Raw genomic sequence first — 21312 nt, 5'->3', positions numbered from 1 at the left:
TGTACTTGGTTAGGACGGCCCTGTGAGGAGAGAACACAGGGCTGGGGTGTAGCTCAGGGCTGCAGCACTGGCCCAACATGGTGAGGCTCTGGGCTCATCCCCAGCACTGCAGACAACCAAACAGAAAACACAGTAGCACCACCATTAAAAGACAGCAAGAACTCAGCACCTAGCACCAGGCATAGTCCTGCTCCTGAGGCACAGTTCTGTGGCGAACACAAACCATTTAGTAAAGAAATAGGTTAACATACTCACCCAGAGGATGAGACCAAACAAAAATATGTTTTTTTGCCACATCGGAAGTTTCAAGTACTATGTGATTTTGGACATTTCTAATGTCTTCTTCTGCATAGACAGACTCCTGGCTTCTCCTAGCAGCACACGGCCCAGATCTCTGCACTGCAGACAGAGCTACACTGTGCTTTGCGAAGGCTGCCTGTACCCCATCTCCCAGGTGTGTGGTAGCTACTTAACCCATCCCTGCAGAAGGGCAGTCTCAACTTTGCTGTTACAAACGCAGCCACACACATCTCACAATACCTGCCCCCAACTGTCTCTGAGCTGTACACCTGGATGGGAAATGCTGGTCAGAGGGAGCATGCACACATACTTGACTGGCCATTGCCAAACTGCCCACTGTGGGAATTACTACTGACACCTGACCAGCAACACCAAGGTCATCTCCTTCCCGCACCCTCACCAGCACAGTGTTGGCAAACTTCTAGACTCTGTCCCTGTAACACCCAAAGGCTTTTCTGTTATAATTGTAATTTAAACTAATTTTATTTAGAGTGAGTTAGAATATCTCACATGTTTAGGAACCATTCTTATTTAATGACTTCTAACTCCCCTGTTCATTTTTCTATTGAGTTGTGGTCTTTTTCTTATTGATTTGTAGAAAGTAATTTTATATAAAAGAAGTTAACCTTTTATCTGTGATATAAGTTTCAACTTTTTTCAACGTTAAGGTTATGGCATGTAGAAGCTTTTATTTTTACATTTTGTAATTTTTTATATTTCTGAATCTTTTCTCAGAAGTGGCTTCTGGGTTTGGAAAAACTGGGAAAAGCCTTCCCCTACTTGAGGCTCTAGGAGTGTCCTGGGGTCTCTTACAGTAATCTGTGGATCCATTCCTTTTAAATTTAAATGTTTGATCTGCCTCAAATTTGGCTTGTTTGGTATATTTTGTTCTCCAGATGGCTAACCAACTGTCAACACTTTTTAATGAATAGTCTACCTTTTCCCCTATGGGTCTGAAATGCCATCTTTTATCATACAACAGGTCCCCCTTAATTATTGGGCCTGTGTGTGGACTGTCTCGTGGGGTCCACTGCTTGTTTTCTCAGGGTCTGTACAATATGACTTTCAGAGCCTTGACAGGGACAGAAGGCAGGTCAGGGGCTGCTGGGGCAGTGGGCGGGAGGCAGACGGAATTCGGGTCACTTGGGGTTAAAGGGCCATGTGTCCACAGAGCACACCATCTCCACATCCATCCCAAACGCAGCTCACTACAGGCCAGTCATGCAAATAAATAAATAAATTAAATAATAATAATAATAAATGGAAACAGAACATTCTCCTCGGCGTTTAACTGTTTTCATATGGTGGGACCACTCCTCAGCATTCTTCTTTGAGTCTTTGTACTCCTGCTGTTTTTGCTGCTCCACATAAACTGGGTGTCCACTCACCTAGTTTGACGGGACCACTGTGCACACAGACACCAGGGACACCTGCACTGAGAGGCTCACCAACTACTGTCCACACCAGCAGCTCGCCCTGTCCACACAGGGGCACGCCGGCTCAGGAGCCCAGCCCCGGGAACCTGTCCACAGAGAACATCCACACGAATGCCACTCGACTGCTGTGAGCTCAAGGAGGGAAGCACACTCTAAAAGTCGAGCCACTGAATTTAATTTTCTTTGTGTGTCCCAAAGCACTCTACCACTGAGCCACTCCACCACAAAGTTCAACTTCTGGGCAGCTAGTCACGCCACATGTTGGCACAGAACTGCTCTCTCACTGTGACAGGATCCCAGACAATGCTGACATGGGGACATGTCCTTGTTACGTTGAGTTATTTCCTAGCTGTCCCTCATCACCCCAGGGCACTTCAAGCTAGAGCTCTCCCCCACAGGGAACTCTGTTATGCTGGGCCCTCTGCACTCAGACTGAGCCTCAAGATGTTCTAGAACAGGGGCTGGGGATGTGGCTCAAGCAGTAGCGCACTCGCCTGGCATGCGTGTGGCCCGGGTTCGATCCTCAGCACCACATACCAACAAAGATGTTGTGTCTGCCGAAAACTTAAAAATAAATATTAAAATTCTCTCTCTCAAAAAAAAAAAAAAGCTGCCAAAAAGATTCATTAAAAAAAAAAAAAAAGATGTTCTAGAACAATCCACCTTCTTCCCAGGAAGCATGGGGCGCTATTTCTAGGCGAGAACTACAATAGAGTCCCCTTATCCTAAAGCAAAGAGAGCGAGGGCTTGAACCATGGAGACAGCTGGAGACGGCCGAATGACTCTCTCAGCCTGAATGCTGCCATGCAGATGTGCCAGGCCTCTTGACTCCTACTGCAGACCTATTTGAAATCTGTGGGCTTAGCCCTGACAAACTGAAAACACACGCCAGGAATTAAAGTCAAGGGAACAACTCAGAAAGGTGTGATGTTGCAGCTGGGCATGGTAGCACGTGCCTGTGATCCCAGATACTCAGGAGGCTGAGGCAGGAAGATATCAAGTTTGAGGCTAGCCTGGGCAACTCATGAGACCCTGTCTCACTTTTTTTTTAATGAAATCTTTTTTTTAACGGCATGTAGTTCGATGGTAAAGCACTTGCCTAACATGTGTGAGACCCTGGTTCAGTCCTACTACCTCCCCACCCCAAAACATGTAATGTTGTGATTTAAAATATTTTTAAAACAAGTCTTGGCGCAGAGGGCATGAAGACATCAACCATCATGACAAACCTGCACTAGAAGCAGCCCAAGGACAGGGACGAAACCAGCGTGGTGACCCTCACAGCCACACTGCTCTGCTTCAGAAAGGAGGAGCGCTGACCCAGGCGAGGACGAGCGTGAGGCCGTGATGCTCTGCAAAGTGAGCCACTGCCAAGGGACAGACGCTGCCAGTGCCACGCATGGGGAGTCCACAGAGGCGGGGGGGGGGGGGGGGGGGGGCTCCAGGGGCTGGGGGAGGCCAGGGAGTGAAAGACAAGTGCGCTCTGGACAGGATGGCAGGACGGTGCTCACAGGGTCAAGGTGCTGCTGCCGGTGACCCCACACCCAGCTAAAGGTCGTGTTACGTTACTAAAAATAGGAAGAAAACAAAAAAGTCATTTTGCCTTCAAAAAATCTGCATTGGGGCTGGGGTTGTTGGCACGAATGAGCCAGGGGTTCAATCCTCAGCACCACGTAAAATAGAGGTACTGTGTCCATCTACAACTAAAAAGCACATAAAGACAGTCTGCATCCGATTTTCTCAAAAATCTGCAGACTAACTGCAGGAACAGTACAAAGACTGCCCACCCCCTGCCAGGATTTTTGCTGAACACTGAAAAACATGTCCTCCTAAGCATGGTTTCAGATGTGATTACTATATAGAAGTGGGGTGCTATTTCTAGGCGAGAACTACAATAGACTCCCCTTATCTATGCGGACATGTTCTAAGACCCCCAGTGGATGTCTGGAATCACAGTATACTGAGCCCTGTGCATACTGTGGCTTTCCCTACATGTACACACGTATGGCAAAGTTTAATTTGTGATTTTCCCTACATGTACATACATATATTAGAATTTAATTTATATATTAAACAAAGTAAAAGGTTTGTAGCGACAAATGAGGATACAATACAACTGTTCTCACAGCTTCTCTCTGACACACCAAAGTGTTCTTGGCTTTGAGGCCATGGCTGAACACAAGTTGCAAGCCCCTGTCAGTCTATCTAATGGGCAGACGGCAGGTGAGCGCAGGTGGAGCATGGGGGCGCTCCAGTCATGCTCCCCAGAACACTGCACAAGCTAAAACTGGTAAATCATTTATTTCTGGAATTTTCAATTTAAGATCTTAGACCACAGCTGACCATGGGTAACTGACACCTTGGAAAGAGAAACTGAGGACAGGGAGGAATACGGCAATCTGTTATAGCAGCACAGAATGGACCAAGACAGACAGCTTCCAATCAGCCAGACTTCAGGGAAGTCCCACTCTGGAAGACTACTAGGAATATGTGCTCTATTAAACCCAGGCAAGCCCCACCCCCAGATCCAGCAGGCAGTCTGCAGAAGCACTGCAGAGGAGGGCACTTTGCCTGTCCAGGGGGCTGGGCTAGGCGAGGGCTCCAGTGAGCCTCTCCACTTGTCACAGTGGAGTTCCCACTGTGACAAGTATTTGCACCAGCACTGAAAGGCAAAGGTACTGAAAAACTATCCTAAGATAACTGTTCACAAAAATATGAGGTCAGCTCCACTGATGGTCTTCATCAGACTCAGGAGGGATGGGTGCTGTGCTGTGTGACAGCACTACCAGCCACTCACACCATCATACCAGTAGGCACAGTGTTCCGAGGAGGCAGAGGGAACACATTCCTGATTCCCAGCAGCAAGGAATTCAGAAAAGACAAAGTCGAGGGCCCACAAAGCCCTCTGGCAGAGGTGATATGCAGGACACAGCACCCCCAGCCACCCAGGAGAGCTCAGGGAGGTTCCCAACCCTCCGCCTGTCTGGCAAGGATATTCTCACCCACCAAGTCTTTTGAGGCTCTGACAGGTGTGGAACCAGACCTTGTTGGGGCCCTCAACCTGAGCAGGAAAGACATGCTTGCTGCCAATGCCTCAGTACCTGAGCATTCACACCTGCAATGCCCTGCTGGAAGGGCCTGCAGCCAGAAGCCCTGGGCCTGTGGCCCTGACCCAAAGTCTACACAAGATGCAGACTCTCCCATACTCCCTACCCTTCCCTGTAAAATGTAGAAATGTCCTTCAAAATGAAAGTCCTATCATGTTTGAGACTGTCAAGGATGTAAGATAAAGAAGGGGTGAAGACCAAGGACCTTTACAGGCTGAGGGAAACTCGGACGCAGGAACTAAAGGGTAGAAGATTCCAGAAGGGTCCTAGACCAGAAGAGAAAGGAGGCACTGCAGGGATGGAGATGACCCTGGGATGGGCCTGTGGCGGGGACGGCTATGCCCCCGACATCAGCATACTGCATCATGCCCACTTCCTGGCTGGGAGGGACACAGGGTAGCAATGCAGGTCCTTGTTCCTGGAAGAGTCACAATGTGTGTTCAGCAAAGAGGGGCACCAAGCTGGAGAGAGCCTACACAAAGAGAAGATGAAAGTGCACACAGCAGAGTCACGAGGAGAAATCCTGGGCAGGGTGTGGGCAGTCTTTGTACTGTTCCTGCAGTTACTCTGCAGATGACAGTCTTTCAAGAAAAAAAATTTTTTTGATTAGTAAAATTACTTTATTTTCCTCTCGTATTTGCTTTATATCTTGCTTTAAAAAGTTACGAAGTTCACAACTTTATACCAAAACGTAAGAAGACTAGGCTATTTGCTTATAAACATTTTCCTTTTTTTTTTTTGTATGTGATGATATTAAGCTGGTATCAATTTATTTATTTATTTATTTATTTTCATAGACATTTAAATGTGTTAACAAAAGCACAAGCTCTGCCCCACCCAACCAGTGTGTGCAGAGACAGAGTGTTCCCAGTACAAAAGCCCCTTCTATCAAGAAACAGAAATGAAAGGCGCCAGCAGCAGAAACACAGGACGCCCAGTGCCAAGAGCCAGCTGCCTGGGGGAGAGAGCATCGCCTCCCTGCAGGGTGAGGGCGTGTAGGGGTTAGACTCAAGCTGGGACACCCCTGTGGAGTGAGGCTTCAGGGCCACCATTCCACAGGCCTCACTGCCTTTCCTGGCCACTACAATATGGTCACATCTACTGGGCCACGTATGAATGACAAGGTGTGAGAACAACTTGTAAAATATGAAAAAAAGCAGCTGCCACCGATGGATCAAGTGTTGATGAACGGAAACCTTCTGTGCTTACCTCATGGGCTCTTTTGATGATTTTGTCATCCACGTCTGTAACACCCATCACCATGACTATGTTGCACCCAAAAACCTTGGTTAGGATCCTTCGAATTATATCAAATCTAACATATGAACTGAAAGAAAAAAAAATGTTGGGCTCTCTTTAGATTGCGCAAAACCATTATTATTATCCTTGAAAAGGTGCATTATAATGTAACATCCTGCTACCTAACTTGAACTGTGTAGCACAAGCCATGGCCAAATGGGGCTGGTATAAGGAACAGCCTTCTGATTGACGGGGGCCTCGGGAAAAGCTGACAGTGGAATTGCATCAATTTCAGGACACAATGTTAGCATTTTTTAGTTTTAGAGCTGTTGAGTGAATTTACGTCTATTTAAATGTACAAAAATTCACTCATAATACAATCTTATAAGGTAGTTATAATACTGAGAGTTTTTGCTACTCTTGTTCATGTTCTAGAATAGTTCTAGTTTCTCACTAACACGAAATGCATAGAAGTAAATAATCATAAACAGGACAAGTGTGATCCTCTTAGGGGTGCATCAGGTTACTCCTAAGAATATGAACCATTCTAGAAATGCAAAAACAGCGGCTTGTTTATATGCCATGCTCAAGTGAGTCAGATTTTAAAACCAAAAGAGTTTAGAAGCATTTTAACAATTCAAGGCTTGTACTCTTTTCTGAACTGAATGGGCAAAAACATGTGAAAACCATGAGGCTATTCTCCCATGAAAGCAACCTTGAAACTCCAGGTCAGCTAATCTCATGCTCATCTCTATCATCCATGCAGCCTCTCTAAATCTGAGCTCACAAAATCATTTTCCTCCAGAAAGAAAATCCTAGCACTTTAATGGTCTCCTCCTAAAGCACACACAAACACAGTTTAGGCCAGAGCTTGACCATAATGATAAAACTACCTCCAAAAACTCCTTGCCGAGATATTTACCCTCTCAGAGGCTCAGTCTGATTATTTATAAACTGGGCAAAATTCCACTAACTCACAGGACTGTTATGCATGCAGGTGCTCGGGCAGCATGAACTCCAAAGAACACAAGCTATCGCTACCATCTTCATCTCCGTGGCCCTCTGGAGGTGGAAAAGACTCCACAGAATTGAAATTATTATTATTATTATTTTGGGGGGTATCAGAGATTGAACTCAGGAGCACTTGACTACTGAGCCACATCCCCAGCCCTATTTTGTATTTTATTTAGAGACAAGGTCTCAATAGGTTGCTTAGTGCCTCACTGTTGCTGAGGCTGGCTTTGAACTTGTGATCCTCCCGAGCCACTGGGATTACAGGCATGAGCCACTGTACCTGGTCAGAATTGAGACTTAAAAGAAACAACTAACATTAGGACCTAAAACAAATGGCAACAAGACTTGGGTGACATACTCCAGAACTCAGGCTGAGCCCCAGAAGTGCCCTCAGGAAAAGGCAGAACTGGCAGGGGCTGCAAGTGGGTTGTATCCATGGTAGCTGCTCCTGTGCATGCACACTCTGCAGTGCCGGACAGCCAAAGTCAGATGCACGGGCATCAAGAGCTAGAGACCTACAAACAAACAGAACAAAGCAAAAACAAACAAAAAGAGAACCAGAGGCCTCCACGGCCTCCTGCGACTCCCCTGACAACCACACGGTGTCAGCCAGGAGTGCCACTCGCAGCCGGCTTCCCAAGCATCCCAAACCCACTGGATGACTGCTAAGGTCCCTCGGACTCCCAGAGTTTTCACTAGAGACACTTCCTCTCCACTCCTTCCCTACAAGACGGAACCTCAACTGCTGGGACCAGAAAGTGCAACACCCTCCCTGTCCGGCTCCAGCCGGCCCCTCCAACCCCCTAGACGAACCAAACTGTGATTTGTTTTCCCCAAGCAGGACTGGCACTCTCTGCCAACCTCTTCTGGATGCCTCTTTTGGTTGAGCTGAGCTCTGACCAGGCTCCAAGTGCCTTGTGAAGCAGGCACTCTCTGGTCCCCGCTCTGTTGGTGCTGAAATAATTATATCATGCTAAGGAAATTAAATGATTAAGCCCACAGCCACCGAAACCGTCACAGGCCTAAGATGTGGGAAGGAAGGTGAAGAGCCTGGAGTGGGCAAGAGGTGGGGACCTCCTGTCAGCCACATTCAGTTCAGTCCGCAGGGACAGCAGCCAGGCCAAGAGAATGTCAGTGGAGCAAATGGGCCTAGCTGTCCTCAGTCCCTCTGAAGGCACCAGGTGTGCAGAGCACATAACAGCCATGATGTCAAGAGGGAAAGTGCCTGGTGAGAGGCAGACCAAGCTACACCCCTGCTCCAACGTTCCGTAGTGTGTGAAGGCCACCATCCTCAATAATGGCTGAGCCCTTAAAACACATCACACAGCAAGTGCAAGTTAAACAGGATTTTATGAGTATTCAGTCCTAAAATTGCTGTAAAGATTTTTAAAAGAATGGGATATTATCATTCCCATTTCAAAGATGATGAAACCAGGATTGAAGCCTGGCCCACCTGTAATCCTAGCAACTCAGGAGGCTGAGGTAGGAGGGCCAGATGGCCAGTTGGAGGCCAGCCTCAGCAACTTAGCCAGACCCTGTCTCAAAATAGAAAAATTAAAAAAGGGCTAGGGATGTAGCTCAATAGTAGAGTGCCTCTGGGTTCAATCTCCTATACCACAAGAAAAATGAAAGAAACGAAAGAAACTAGGATTTGAGCAAGAAAGTGAGTTATCCAATGCCAGGAAGCTAATAAATGTCAGGAGCCAGAAATGACCATCCCCTCCCCCAACACATGCTGGCCTCTTGATCTCACCAAGCCCTGACCCAAACACCTAATTCCAAAATTTTTTACTATGTAGTGGCACCCCACCTCCTCCAAAAAATAAAATCTTAACCAAGCTTCTCCAGAAATCTTCACCACAATTGATTTATTTAAGACTATAAGCAAAAGTTCCATGTAATTAAGCTTCCTATTTTCCTGTTGCTCTATTTTACTTGGCCACTGGCCTGGAAGAGATCAGCACTCCAGGTGCTGCAGGCCCCTTTACTTGTTTTTCACAAACATGTATCCAGTATAGTAGTTTGTAGAAGTGTGTTTGCAAGTGCAAAATGTGATTAAAAAAAAAAAAACACAAATCCTTTAGCAAGGCCTCTGGCCTTGAGCTGGGCTTCACATAGATATCTACATTTTTAAGATAAGAGAAGTTACCAATTGGGCTCCATGGTAACAGCTGGCAGGGGAGGAGAGGAAGGGGAGAAGAAGCTCTCCCCTTCTCAGGAGCTGTCCTTGAAGGGTTAACTTGCCCAGAACAGTGAAAAGCTGCTTTTATGTGAACTTCTGCAGGCTGTGAACTTCTGAGCCCCTCGCCTTACATTCTGGGTATAAAGTTCTGCAACTACCTGAACTTGGGGTTCAGGGGATTAATTGATTACAGCAAAAACTGTGGTCTCTGAACCTGGCCGCAGTTAAATAAAACTGTTTCCTGCTGTCTTCAGTGCCTTGCCTCCTCTGCCCCTACAGCAGCTACTCCATACTGCCTCCCTGAATTACTACTCAAACCAAATGAAACTATTACTGTTCTTCCCACGATGTCTGGGATGTAGTAATTTAGTAATTATTCAGTACCCTTAAATTGTCACTTTAGAGATTTTAAAAGGCCATAAAGGTTTATTCTTTCCCAAATAAATGGTCCCTTGACAGGTGAAAACTAAAATCCAGAAAACTCACCAAGCATGGCCAAGGTGTGCGTGATCGTATACAGTTGGTCCACAGCTATACCTGGGAACAAGTTAAGACCCGTCACGTGAAACACCTGCATTCTCAGCTGCAGGACCCCACACGCACGCCCTTCAGGCAACCTGCGCTGCGCGTGCCCAGGTCCCAGGCTGGCAGCGCGCCCACAGCACCAGTCCTCCACGCCCGGACCACCGACCCCGCCCGCCAGCGCACCGCCCTCCGCCCAGCCCGCGCACCAGGAGGTGGCGTCCGCGCGGGCTACGATCAGCGGGTCCTTCCTGCCCGTGAGGCTGTTGTACACCTGCACGCCCGTGTCGCGGCCCTCGGGCTGTAACCAGGCCCGCCCGCGCCCCTCGCACGCCGTCCGGCTCAGCCCCGGGCCCAGCGCGGCTGGGAGCAGCCGAGCCAGCAGGCCGAACGCGCGCGTCCGTAGCATGTCCTCGGCTGGCGAGGGACCGCGACGCGCCAGGCTACGCAGGCACAGCGCGCCGCCGGGAGCCACGCCCACCAGCCCGAGGCCACGCCTGCCCCTGCCGAGGCTCCGCGCCGCCAGCCCCAGGCTCGCCCCGCCTACCGAGGCCTCGCCCACCAGCTCGAAACCGCCCGGAGCCCGCCCAGGCCACACCCCGGGAGAGCCCCGCCCGCCGCCGGAAGAGGAGGTGGCAGCGGCCCCAGCTGGGGGCTGGCCTCGGCGCCGGGGTGTGGGGCCAGAGGCGGGCGGAGAGGCGGGAGGGCTGCAGCGACAGGCGGGCCTGCGGCGCTTTCCCTCCTAGCGCAGGTCGCGCTGCACACCCTTGGGGACGCAGTGCGAGCCCGGGCTCAGAGGCCCCTCCGCGGCGGCCAGCCCGCGGCCGCAGCGAGGGAAGATGGACCTTTGGACCTCGCCGGCCCGCGAAGCACGTCTGCACCTCAACATGCATCGTGTCTGCATCCTAAGAAAATGTGCACCCTACATGCAGAATGTATGTATCCTAACACTGCACCCCAACATTCACACAGCATGTCTGCATCACAGTACAACGTGCAGCCCACACACAGTACAAAAGTGCCTTAGCGCTCTCTTGGGGGTCTCTGGATGAAAGATCAAGACTAGAAGACCTTCCCATTCATCAAGTACACGTAGCAGGAACTGCCTGCTTGGGATTCATTTTAACAGTAAAAGAGCTATCATCCATTCTTTGAGAACAAAAATGTTCTGAGAGTTACTTTCAAATAGTATCGACAAATGTGCCCCTATTGGCAGTTTGCAAAACAATCTAAAAAAAAAAAAAAATCCCTTTGCTTTTCAGTTCTCAAAACAGCAGTTTCTTCAGTTCTTTTTTTAGTTTTATGTTCTCTTAAAAGGCAAAGTAGAGACAAACAAATGTGTTCCTAGAGTACTTAAATTTTTTTCTCAAGGTCCTGGAATCCAATTCTGCAATTGTTTCAAGCTAAACTATAGTCCAATGTTTTCGTGCACAAAGTTAAATTGTACCAAATTAGAAGCCCAAATACATCTTGCTAACCATTCATGCTCCATACCTGTTCTAAATTCTCTGGAATACACCACTTCCTCACTGCCAGTGCAATACTTGTCTTGATGTTATTTTGTAATTGTCTCTTGTTTCTTTCTAGAGAAATGTGTATGTTTCTCTCCTAGAGATTGAAAAATTTTTAACTTATTTTTTTTAAACACAGCACTAAATTCAGAAAAGAACTCGTTGAATGTTGCTGAATTATAGTCTGTCACGAAGTCCATTTAGGAGAGAGGAAGATTGAGCAGTAAAATACCAGATAGAGAAAGCTTTGATTCTAATCAGAGAAATGCCAGTTTTAAAAAAAAAAAGGACAAGAGCTGGGCCGGTAATCTGGGAGGTGGAGACAGGAAGATTGCAGGTTTGACTCCAGCCTCAGCAATTTAGAAAGCCCTAAGCAACTTAGTGAGATTCTATCTCAAAATAAAAAGTGAAAGGGGCTGGGAATGGAGCTCAGTGGTAACTCTGGGTTCAATCCCAAATTTCAAAACAAACAAACAAAAGCTGGGATGCATGAGAAATCCAAGAAAAGAGTTACAGTAGAAGTTTTGGGAAAAAAAAATTTAATAACACTGACATCCAAATCCTACACATGAATCTGGATAGCTGAAAGAAAAAAATTAATCTGGCTAGGTGGCATATTTGGATTGGCCTAAGAAAATCATGACTTTTAAATTAACAATGATATCTTTTGTTTTCAGAAAACTAGTCTTGTAATGTATTCAGCTTTTGACTGGCACCAATTCTACTTTTTCTTACAACATTTGGGAATCACCAAGCAATGATAAATAAAATCTAATATTTAATGATGAAAAAATATTGTTTTTGCACAATGAATACTACAGTGACTTGGAAGATTTACTAGCACATATACCTAAAAAGAGAATCTGTTAATTTGAAGCCATCTTCTGCCTAATCTAGGTCAGAATAAATTAAAATTGATTCCAAAATATTATTAATGCCATTTTTTAGTCTTTAATGACAATAAAATATAGTTCTCAGGATTACATTTTCATTTTGGGGGAATAGTGGGGAGTACCCTGATTTGAGCTCAGGGGCACTCACCACTGAACCCCATCCCAGCCCTGTTTTGTATTTTATTTAAAAATAGGGTCTCATTGAGTTGCTTAGCACCTCACCTTTGCTGAGGCTGGTTTTGGAAATTCTCTTGCCTCAGCCTCTCAGGCCTCTGGGATTATGGAGATGTGCCACCACACCCAGCTCCATTTTCTTTCAAGGCAAAATCATGAAAATCCAAAGTAGAGGAGATTATGGTGACATATCATTTAGGAACTTTCAAGTGAAGATGGATTAGTTATTGATTTAAAAAAAAAAGATTTGAAGTTGTAGATGGACAGCATGACTTTGTTATTTTTTTTTTTTTTAATGTGGTGCTAAGAATCAAACCCAGTGCCTCACACATGCTAGGCAAGCACTCTGCCACTGAACTACAGCCCCAGCCCAGTATAGATATTTTAACCATCTCAAAACATGAACTGTACATTCATTTCTTCATAGGTTTGAATGCTTTTAAACTAGAAACATAATTTTGTTTATTTATTTATTTATTGAGATGGAGATCAAACCCAGGGCCTGGGATGGAACCAGAGCCTTGCACATTCTAGACAACTGCTCTAGCCTGACATGTAATTTTAGGAAAAAGTTATAATGTGTAGTTTAGCAGTACACCACAAAGCAAAACTGAAACAGTCAGGATTCTTAAAAAATTGAGCACTGTTCCTTAGCGCCATATTTAAAATGCAAGATAAATGGTTATTTTATCTATTGGTATTCTAGGCATGTTCAGAAGACACTTTCTGACTTTTTACCCTAAGGGGCGGATTAATTGTTTTATGGAGGTCAAACTGCTTATTCACTACTGTCTTCCAAGCACATAAAACAGTAGTTGGCACGTGGTGGAACTACTCAAATATTTCCAGTTGAATGAATAAGAAGCCTTTTGGTTTATGCATCTGTGAAGTTCACGAAGAAGAAGAAGAATTATTCAGATAGTATTGTGACTTTTTGAAAAATAAGCTAGTTCTAACTCCAGTTTATTTTTTTTTTCTTTGTTTTCTGATACTGGGGATTGAATCCAGAGGTGCTTGAGTTACATCCCCAGCCTTTTTTATTTTTTGAGACAGAGTTCTGCTAAATTACTGAGGCTAGCCTCTAAAATTTGCCATCTTACTGCCTGAGCCTCCCCAGCAGCTTGGATTACAGCCCTGCACCACTGAGCCTGGCCAGCTAGATCATTTTTGAATGGGATAAATTCTTGCTAACCTTTATTCTTGAGTCCAGATTAAAAACTGTTCATTCTCAGGCCAATGACTGCTAGGATTAAAAGAACCTAGACAGGTTCTCTTTTTTGCTATTGTGCTTTTAAGTTACTTACATGTTCTTTGCGAAAAAGGCATATTTAAAATTCAACCTTGCACCCCCTTCTACACTTTATTCACTTCATGTTTCTCTTCCCACACGTCACAGTGTTTTGTGCTAACCAGTGGCCAGTGAATCGTGTGGTCGAAATGAAACTTCATTTCGTCCTTTAGCACCGCAGCAACGCTCCAATGTGAACAATCCAATTCCAAATACAGCTCAATCCAGTCTCCTCTGCTGCCCTAATATCCACGTCACAAAATAACCTACGGGGCCAGGGAATGCGCACCCCAGCGGTAAACACTCTATTTACAAATACTGAATTAGGTTAGTCCGAATTTGTGCTGATTATACAGGAAACTAAAAAATTCCAACAGATATGTTTCACGTAACATTTCAAGTCTTCAAATACCGGAAAGTGTGCCCCTTTAAACTGCAAGTGTCTGTCTGCGGCCGTGCGTCCAGGTTTGCAGCAGGATAAATCCCGGACACCAGCGGAACCCTACGCTGCTGACACGGAGACAGGGGAAACCCGGGAGGCGCGGCTGGGGCTGGGTCTCCGCTCGGCACTCGGCCACCGGCCGCCCGACGCCGGACCTTTCTGCCCAGCGCCGCTCCCAGTCAGCCAGAGCAGAAGCCAAGCGGAGGGGCCGGGACCCGACCGCACGCAACTCCAGTTGCAGCGATCGAAAGCCAGCCCGAGGGAACCACAGCGCAGCGCGGACAAAGGCGGGAGCGCCGCCGGGGCGTGGCCACGACCGGGAGGCGTGGCTTGTCCCGGAAAGGGCGGGGCGGACCATCCGGTCGTCTAGGCAACGGAGGGCTCAGAGCCGGGCTTTTCAGAAAGTCTTAAATCCTGGAGCCATGGTGGAAGGGAGGTTAAAGAGGGTTTGGGGCGTCAAAGGACACTAAAGTGCCGCCAGCGCCCCAGGTGTTGGCGGTCCTTCCGAAAGGTGGGGAGTGGAGAGCGCTCGGAGGGCTCCTAACGGGCCAGGAATCAGGGAAGCATCTTTTCCGCCGGCCCGCCCTCCGCAGAGGCTCGGTCCCAGGGAGCAGCTTTGCTCTCGGGCCCCTTTGTCTCCAAGCCGTTCCAAACCGAGCTCCAGGAGGTGACAAAGGGAAGGCAGTGGTGAACAGCGCAGCCGCGGGAGCCGCCAGGGCTGCTGGGAGTGGTGGTCCTGCCGCGCTACAGTACTCGGCCCCCCTCCCGCGCGGGCCTTGGCCGCTGCCGATGCTAGTGCGCTTGCGCCAGCACTTCCGCCCCTCCAGTGCCCACCCGCTCTGCCGGCCTCCAGACTTTAGTAGTAGGAGCCCAGGAGGAGCCCGAATTTGTCACGCCCCCTCTCCGTCTTGATTGGCCGCAGAGGTAAGGTCTGCAAGTGGATTGGCTCTCCGGGTTGCCAGTTCTTTTCCGGCTCGTACTTATATTGCGCGGCGGGGCGGGGACGAGTAGAGTAAGGCCGGGAGAGGTAATGGTGGTTTGCCACTGTCGGAGCCTCTCAGGCGGCCGTCCCGCGGCCAGTCAGGTCCCGGGAAGGTCTTCAGCGGAGCAGGCCACCACCCCGCGTCTCCCGGCCGGCGTGCAACGCCTCCCAACAGCCTCGCCATCAAGTGGCAAACTCCTAGTAAAGTTTGCGCCTCGCCCGTCGCCCCAGCCCGGCGGCCCTGTCGCTGTCCCTTCCGCGACCCTCGCCCCAGCGAAAGTGACGGGAAAGGCCACGCCCCCTCGCAGGCCGGCATCGCGGCCCTCCGCCCCCCGGCCCGGGACGGTGAGGGGCGTGAATGCGGCGGGGGCGGGGCCGCCGCCGGGAGCGGGCGGGGGGGGTGGGGCGCATGCGCCGTGTGCGCGGGGCTGAATGTTTCCCAAGTGTTTGAAACTGGTATTTGGGTTTTCCACGTTGGACAAGTGCGGCGCGGCGGGCTGCCGAGCGCGCCCTTCCCGCTGCCCGCCCCGCTCGGCTCCCCTCCCCGCCCGGCGGCGGTGGGCGGCGGCGGCCGCGGCGCTCGGCCCTCTCCCGGGTGTGTGCGCGCTCGTACGCGCGGCCCCCCGCGCCCGCCTGCCGCTTGGGAGGGGGCCTGCGCGGCCGGTGGGGCGTGAGCCCGGGAGCCTCCGCCACCGCGGCCCGCGCCCGCAGGCGCCGGGGTCCCCGCGGCCCCGGCAGATGTAGCCGCTGGCCGGGCCGGGCCGGAGCGGCGGGGGGGGCGCGGGAGAGGGAGAGCTTTGCATTTTGCAGTGCTGTTTTGAGGGGGGCGGGGGGTTGGAGGAAGCGGAAAGCCGCGCCGAGTCGCCGGGGACCTCCGGGGTGAACCATGTTGAGTCCTGCTAACGGGGAGCAGATCCACCTGGTGAACTATGTGGAGGATTACCTGGACTCTATCGAGTCTCTGCCTTTCGACCTGCAGAGGAACGTCTCGCTGATGCGGGAGATCGACGCGAAATACCAAGGTACGGCGGTGATGGATGGGCGGGGGCGGCCGCGTCCATCCCCGCGGTCCGGGCCGCCGCGGCCGGCTGGTCCTGCTGGACCCGGAGGGAGCGGCGGCCCCTGCGGCGGCCTCGTCGGGACAGGAACAAAAGGTCTGGGGCGCCTTTGATCCGCCAAGGTCCTTGTGTGCCGAGCCGGGACCCGGGGGGGGAAGGAGCGCGAGCGGCGCGCTGCAAGGCTGCGCGACCGAAGCGCTCTTTGTAGTGAAGTGATGAGGCGGGTGCTGCGGGGGAGGGGGCGCGGGGCTCCGCCGCGTCCTCGGGGAGGGGGCTCGGGCGGCGGCGCGAGCGAAGGGGTGTGCGAGCGCTTCGGCTGCGGGGAGCGGGCTTAGCGGCTGCAGGGACGGCTGCGGGCCGCGGTGCCCGCGGACCCTAGCGCCGCCCGGGCCCCTCGGCGCCGTACCCCACCCGGTCCTGCATCCGAGTGTTACATAAAGTACGGGGCAGGGCTCGATCGGGGTCGCGGCTGCCCCCGCCCAGCCCCCTCCGGCCCTTGGCGCTGGACGTGGAGCGGGGCCGACCGGGAGGGGCGACACCGCCGGTGTAGTTTGCGGAGGATGAGGGCTTTTCTCGGGTGTGCAGTAGGAAGGGAAGGGAAGGGGAGGAGCGGAGGCGGGGAAGGCGCCCATCTGTGCTGCGCTCGGGGGGGCGCTGGCCGACTTCTGGTTGGAGAGGAAGGTGGCAGGTGAGGGGACCTGTGGGTCCTTTCCTGCAGACCCAGCAGCCCGGAGTGGCAGAGAGGTGGAGGCTTAGTGTCCGCCGGGAATTGTTCGCTGTTAGGGAAACTTTACCGCGGGTCAGTCAAGGCACTGGGGTTGTGTTTTGAACGTGGATCGTCTCCGCGAGTTTACTAATGTTTACAGGGCTGCGCAGCAGGGAAACGGAAGCGTTGGAGGGGGTGAAATGGAAGGCAAGCTGGCTGGCGAAACGCACTAGAGAACCCTGCCCGGAAAGCGCCCCTGCGCGCTCTGCTCGGGACGTAGCTTCGCAGCGACTTTTATAGGAAGTTAATTAGCATATTGCGGAACGTTCCGCCTTAGCACCCTAGTGATTGGCCTTGGCGTCTCCGTGGAATGTCCTTATGAATCTGTTGCGTAGCAATTGGTGACCAGGCCGGATGAGGGCGGGCCTTGCGTAATGACTGGCATGGATCTGTTTCCGCTGTCTTTTTTCCTCTTTCTGAGAGGGGCGGGGCTGGAGGGCGGAGGTCGAGTTGATTTGAATGTCTTCGGGTCGCCCTGCCTCCCGCCTCGAATTGGGTCCTGGCACCGAGGGGGTGGGCTGCACTGCGCTTTGATTGGAGCGATCCTGGCCTCCGCTCTCCGGCCCCTCGATCCCCATAGGTGGTGGCAATCGGGGCGGGGCGCGCTTTCCTCTTCCCATTGGCGGGAGTCGGTCCGCCTCGACCCCTTTCCCTGGCTCCGCTGACGACTGAGCCCAGCTACTTCCGGACTCGGTGCAATGGCTGCCGCCGGCTCCTTGGCGCTGGATCTGGCCGTCTTGCCCAGTCCCTGTGGCTCGCGCTGCCTCTGCTGAGCCGAGGGTGCGGCGCGCTTGACCCAGAATCGCGAGTGAGCGAGGGGTGTGTTCCTGGGGATCCGGCTTTGAGGATGGTGCCCGAGACACGACGAGCCTGCCCGACCCAGGGGTCTCAGGAACCTGAAGCGAGAGGCAGCGACGGCGGGTTTGGGGTCTTAGGGCCGCGAGTTCTGGGATTCTGTCTGTGTCACCCAGGAAAGCTGTTGTCTACACCTGATGGTAGAGCTTACCGCGCCGCCTTCCGCATAATGTGCGCGCCCTACACTGCCTAGCGCCACCCTGCCCTCCTGCATCTGTCCCTGCAGCGAGCCGGCCATGGGTGTTGAGGTGTCGCCAGAGCCCCAGGACACTAAACCAAGCCTTTCCTTTAAAACTTGTTGCAAGTCTAACCTCCTTGACAGCCTGTGCTTGGTAAGCATCAGATGTAGATAAACCCATAGGGAGGGGTTAGTTATCATGGTATTAGGTGGTTTGAATTTTTTTCCAAGTTTGAAAATGCTAAGGGAAGTCCATGCAACTTTTTATAAAATTTGCAGTTTTCATCATTGGACAGACCAAATTAAACTTGCTGCAATCTCAAGTAAGATTTAAGGTTTTTATAGTGCTGGTACTTTGATGTGGGATATTTTTAGAAGATAGGGTCAGCAGCAGTCTGAAGCTGAGCTTTTGAGGTAGAAGAAGCAGTTTGCCCTGGCAGAATACCTCCTATTTAGCAGTGGTGTTAATAACATTGTTTATTGCTCTTTGTGACTTTGTTGATAAAGTACTTTGCTTAGAACATCTAAGAAATGCATGCCATTGTTTAGACAGCAGAATATTAAAAATAAATGGCATAAGCTCATTTTAATAGCTGATAAAATAAGTTGGATCAGTTGATTTGTTGAGTTAATTAAGGCTGTGAGGCTAGTTATTCCACCTTTTTGGTAGTAAGGTCTGTATGGTTCCTCTGGGAAATATCTTCAGAGTTTGGAATATAATCTTAACCATTCATTGTTCTTCTTGTTGGCTTAAGCTCATGTGTTTACTCTGGTGACAGGTTTGTCTTTATTTTTTTTCTCCCTCTTGGTACTGGAATCAAACCAAGGGGTATTCCATCATGGAATTACATCCCCAGCCCTTTTTATTTTGTAATGTGAGACAAGGTCTCACTAAATTGCCTATGTTGGACTTGAACTTACTATCCTCCTGCCTCAGTGTCTCTGAGTTACTGGGATTACAGGTGTGTGCCACCACTCCCAGCCAGGTTTATACCTTACAGCTAAAGAGATCCGAAAGCTCAGTGGGTGGTAATATTCCAGACATTCCCTCCAACTCCCTCCCCTTCTCATCCACTTCCTAATTGAAGAGTGTAGGGTAGTTTCTTTGTTTTAAAAGACCATAAGAAGATTTCAGGATTGAAGTGTATACTATTTTTTTAAAGTAACTGGGAATTTCTAGGTATTTTAATAGGTTTTTTGTAAGAATATATAGTTTTGCTTTAATTGGATTATTTAATAGCTTTTATTTCTTTAATTACATTTGTTAAAATCACGTGCATTGTCTTCAGATTGTTTTTGATGTTTTTGAGTCTATTGACTTTTGTAGCTCTAAAAATGTAATTGCTATAAAAAATGAAATCTGCTATTTTTGTTTGAAAGCAACACTAAATTGTCAGTGTTATTGTGACCAAACCATTGTTATTTTCAGTAGTGCCCAATAACACCCTGGAAAGGCCGTAAAGTAACAGGTGACTGAGGGCCTTGGTCATTAAGTGGTCTGATCCTGGGCCTTTTAACCCCAGGCATAACCATTGTCAAAATCTGTGTACGTTCTCTCACAGGTCTCACAGGGTATTTTAGACGTTGATACATTAGAATAAAAGCTGTTATTAGAGAAAATTTTGAATACAAATGGTGGAATTATAAGATCTAATTATCATTTTTTTTTAAGAGAGAGAGAGAATTTTTTTTTAATATTTACTTTTTAGTTTTCGGCGGACACAACATCTTTGTATGTGGTGCTGAGGATCGAACCGGGCCGCAGGCATGCCAGGCGAGCGCGCTACGGCTTGAGCCACATCCCCAGCCCCTCTAATTGACAATTTAATAGGAAAAAAAAATTTAGCCCCAACCACTTTTACCTAAATTGGAACTTTTCACTGATGCTTCTGAACTGTGTCCAGTCCCTTGGGGTATTTTGAGAGAGAAATAAGAAGGTATTCGGCTAAACAGGAACTATGTTGATGTTGCACTTTGTTCAACAGTGAGAAAGTCTCTGGAAAGGCCTACAGGTGGTAAGATTTGTATATGAAAAGTTTGCCTTGGTCTTATCTATCCTTAGCAGTTACTTTTTTTATAGACTAAAGAGTTAAATAAAAGGCTTATTTAATCGAGTGGTTTTCTTCACTAGTATTTATATTTATAGCTTGGATGTGTAATTTATATTATTTTGTTTATAGAAATCCTGAAGGAATTGGACGAATATTACGAGAAATTTAAACGAGAGACAGATGGTGCCCAGAAACGCCGAGTGTTACACTGCATCCAGAGAGCCCTGATTCGGAGCCAGGAACTGGGCGATGAGAAGATTCAGATTGTGAGTCAGATGGTGGAGCTGGTGGAGAACCGGACCAGACAAGTGGATAGTCATGTGGAACTCTTTGAAACACATCAGGAAATCAATGACACCACTGGCAACAGTGGCAAAGCTGGCCAAGATAAGTCAAAGAATGAGACAATCACGCAGGCAGAAAAGCCGAATAACAAACGTTCCCGGAGGCAGCGCAACAATGAGAATCGAGAAAATGCATCTAATAATCATGACCATGATGACATCACCTCAGGAACACCCAAGGAGAAGAAAGCAAAGACCTCGAAGAAGAAAAAACGCTCTAAGGCCAAAGCAGAGAGGGAAGCATCCCCTGCAGACCTTCCCATCGACCCAAATGAGCCCACGTACTGTCTGTGCAATCAGGTCTCCTATGGAGAAATGATAGGTTGCGACAATGACGAGTGCCCCATCGAATGGTTCCACTTCTCATGCGTGGGACTCAATCATAAACCAAAGGGCAAGTGGTACTGTCCCAAGTGTCGGGGGGAAAATGAGAAAACAATGGACAAAGCATTGGAGAAGTCCAAAAAAGAGAGAGCCTATAACAGGTAGTTTGTGGACATTCACTAGTAGTGGGGAAAACAGAACCAGCTAGTGTATTTATTACATTGCCACCTGTGCTGAGGTGTGAGGATTGTCAAATGTGTTTTTTCAAGGAATGTTGGAGAAGGCACCGTTTCCTTCACAGGGATGGCAGTGACTCTCTCCACCTTTTGTTCTCACTGGTATATGTGTGTAAGAAGACAGTGGTCTATGGATCAGCATTTTAGGAACTACAAATATAGGTTTCAATTAAACACTTACGTGAGTCTCAGACTGATTTTTTTTTTTTCTTCTGTGTGTGGGGGGATGACTTGGAAGCAACCTAATACATTGTGATAAGAAAAGATTTACCTATTTTATTTTAATAAAAAATAATGTTACACATTATGAACATTTTTTTAATTAGCTGGGTTGCTAAAGTACAGCCTACAGCACATTTGTTTCTTGTACCATAATGTACATCCATATAACAATTCAATAACAAAGGTTC

General features: G+C 49.0%; 2 protein-coding genes across 8 annotated transcripts in view; one reads left to right on the top strand and one right to left on the bottom strand.

The window, feature by feature from the left end:
* Cars2 (cysteinyl-tRNA synthetase 2, mitochondrial) overlaps positions 1-10235 on the bottom strand; it is a 36658-nt gene extending 26423 nt beyond the window's left edge. For 2 of the 3 annotated variants that reach the window (XM_026400089.2, XM_026400109.2), the window contains exons 1-3: positions 10010-10235; positions 9765-9815; positions 6053-6170 (exon numbers count right to left, since the gene is read on the bottom strand). In XM_026400089.2, coding sequence (XP_026255874.2) covers positions 6053-6170; positions 9765-9815; positions 10010-10209 — 369 coding nt within the window. In that variant the 5' untranslated portion in view covers positions 10210-10235. The remainder of the gene's footprint in view (positions 1-6052; positions 6171-9764; positions 9816-10009) is intronic. The other variant, XM_026400100.2, reaches the window with a different exon arrangement.
* A 4710-nt stretch (positions 10236-14945) lies between these two features.
* Positions 14946-21093, top strand: Ing1 (inhibitor of growth family member 1). 5 transcript variants are annotated; one of them, XM_026400224.1, is made up of 2 exons: positions 14946-15032; positions 20128-21093. In XM_026400224.1, the coding sequence occupies exon 2, from the start codon at positions 20274-20276 to the stop codon at positions 20829-20831; it is 558 nt and encodes a 185-aa protein (XP_026256009.1). In that variant the 5' UTR covers positions 14946-15032; positions 20128-20273; the 3' UTR covers positions 20832-21093. The 5 variants fall into 5 exon arrangements, with proteins under 5 accessions (XP_026256009.1, XP_026256017.1, XP_026255989.1 ...); XM_026400232.1 differs by lacking the exon at positions 14946-15032 and adding an exon at positions 15135-15435; XM_026400204.2 differs by lacking the exon at positions 14946-15032 and adding an exon at positions 15912-16112.
* The last annotated feature ends 219 nt before the right edge of the window (positions 21094-21312 follow it).

This window comes from Urocitellus parryii, chromosome 2, assembly GCF_045843805.1.
Source record: "Urocitellus parryii isolate mUroPar1 chromosome 2, mUroPar1.hap1, whole genome shotgun sequence".
NCBI lineage: Eukaryota > Metazoa > Chordata > Mammalia > Rodentia > Sciuridae > Urocitellus > Urocitellus parryii.
Note: the sequence above shows the minus strand (reverse complement) of the source record. Positions and strands in the feature narration are given on the sequence as shown.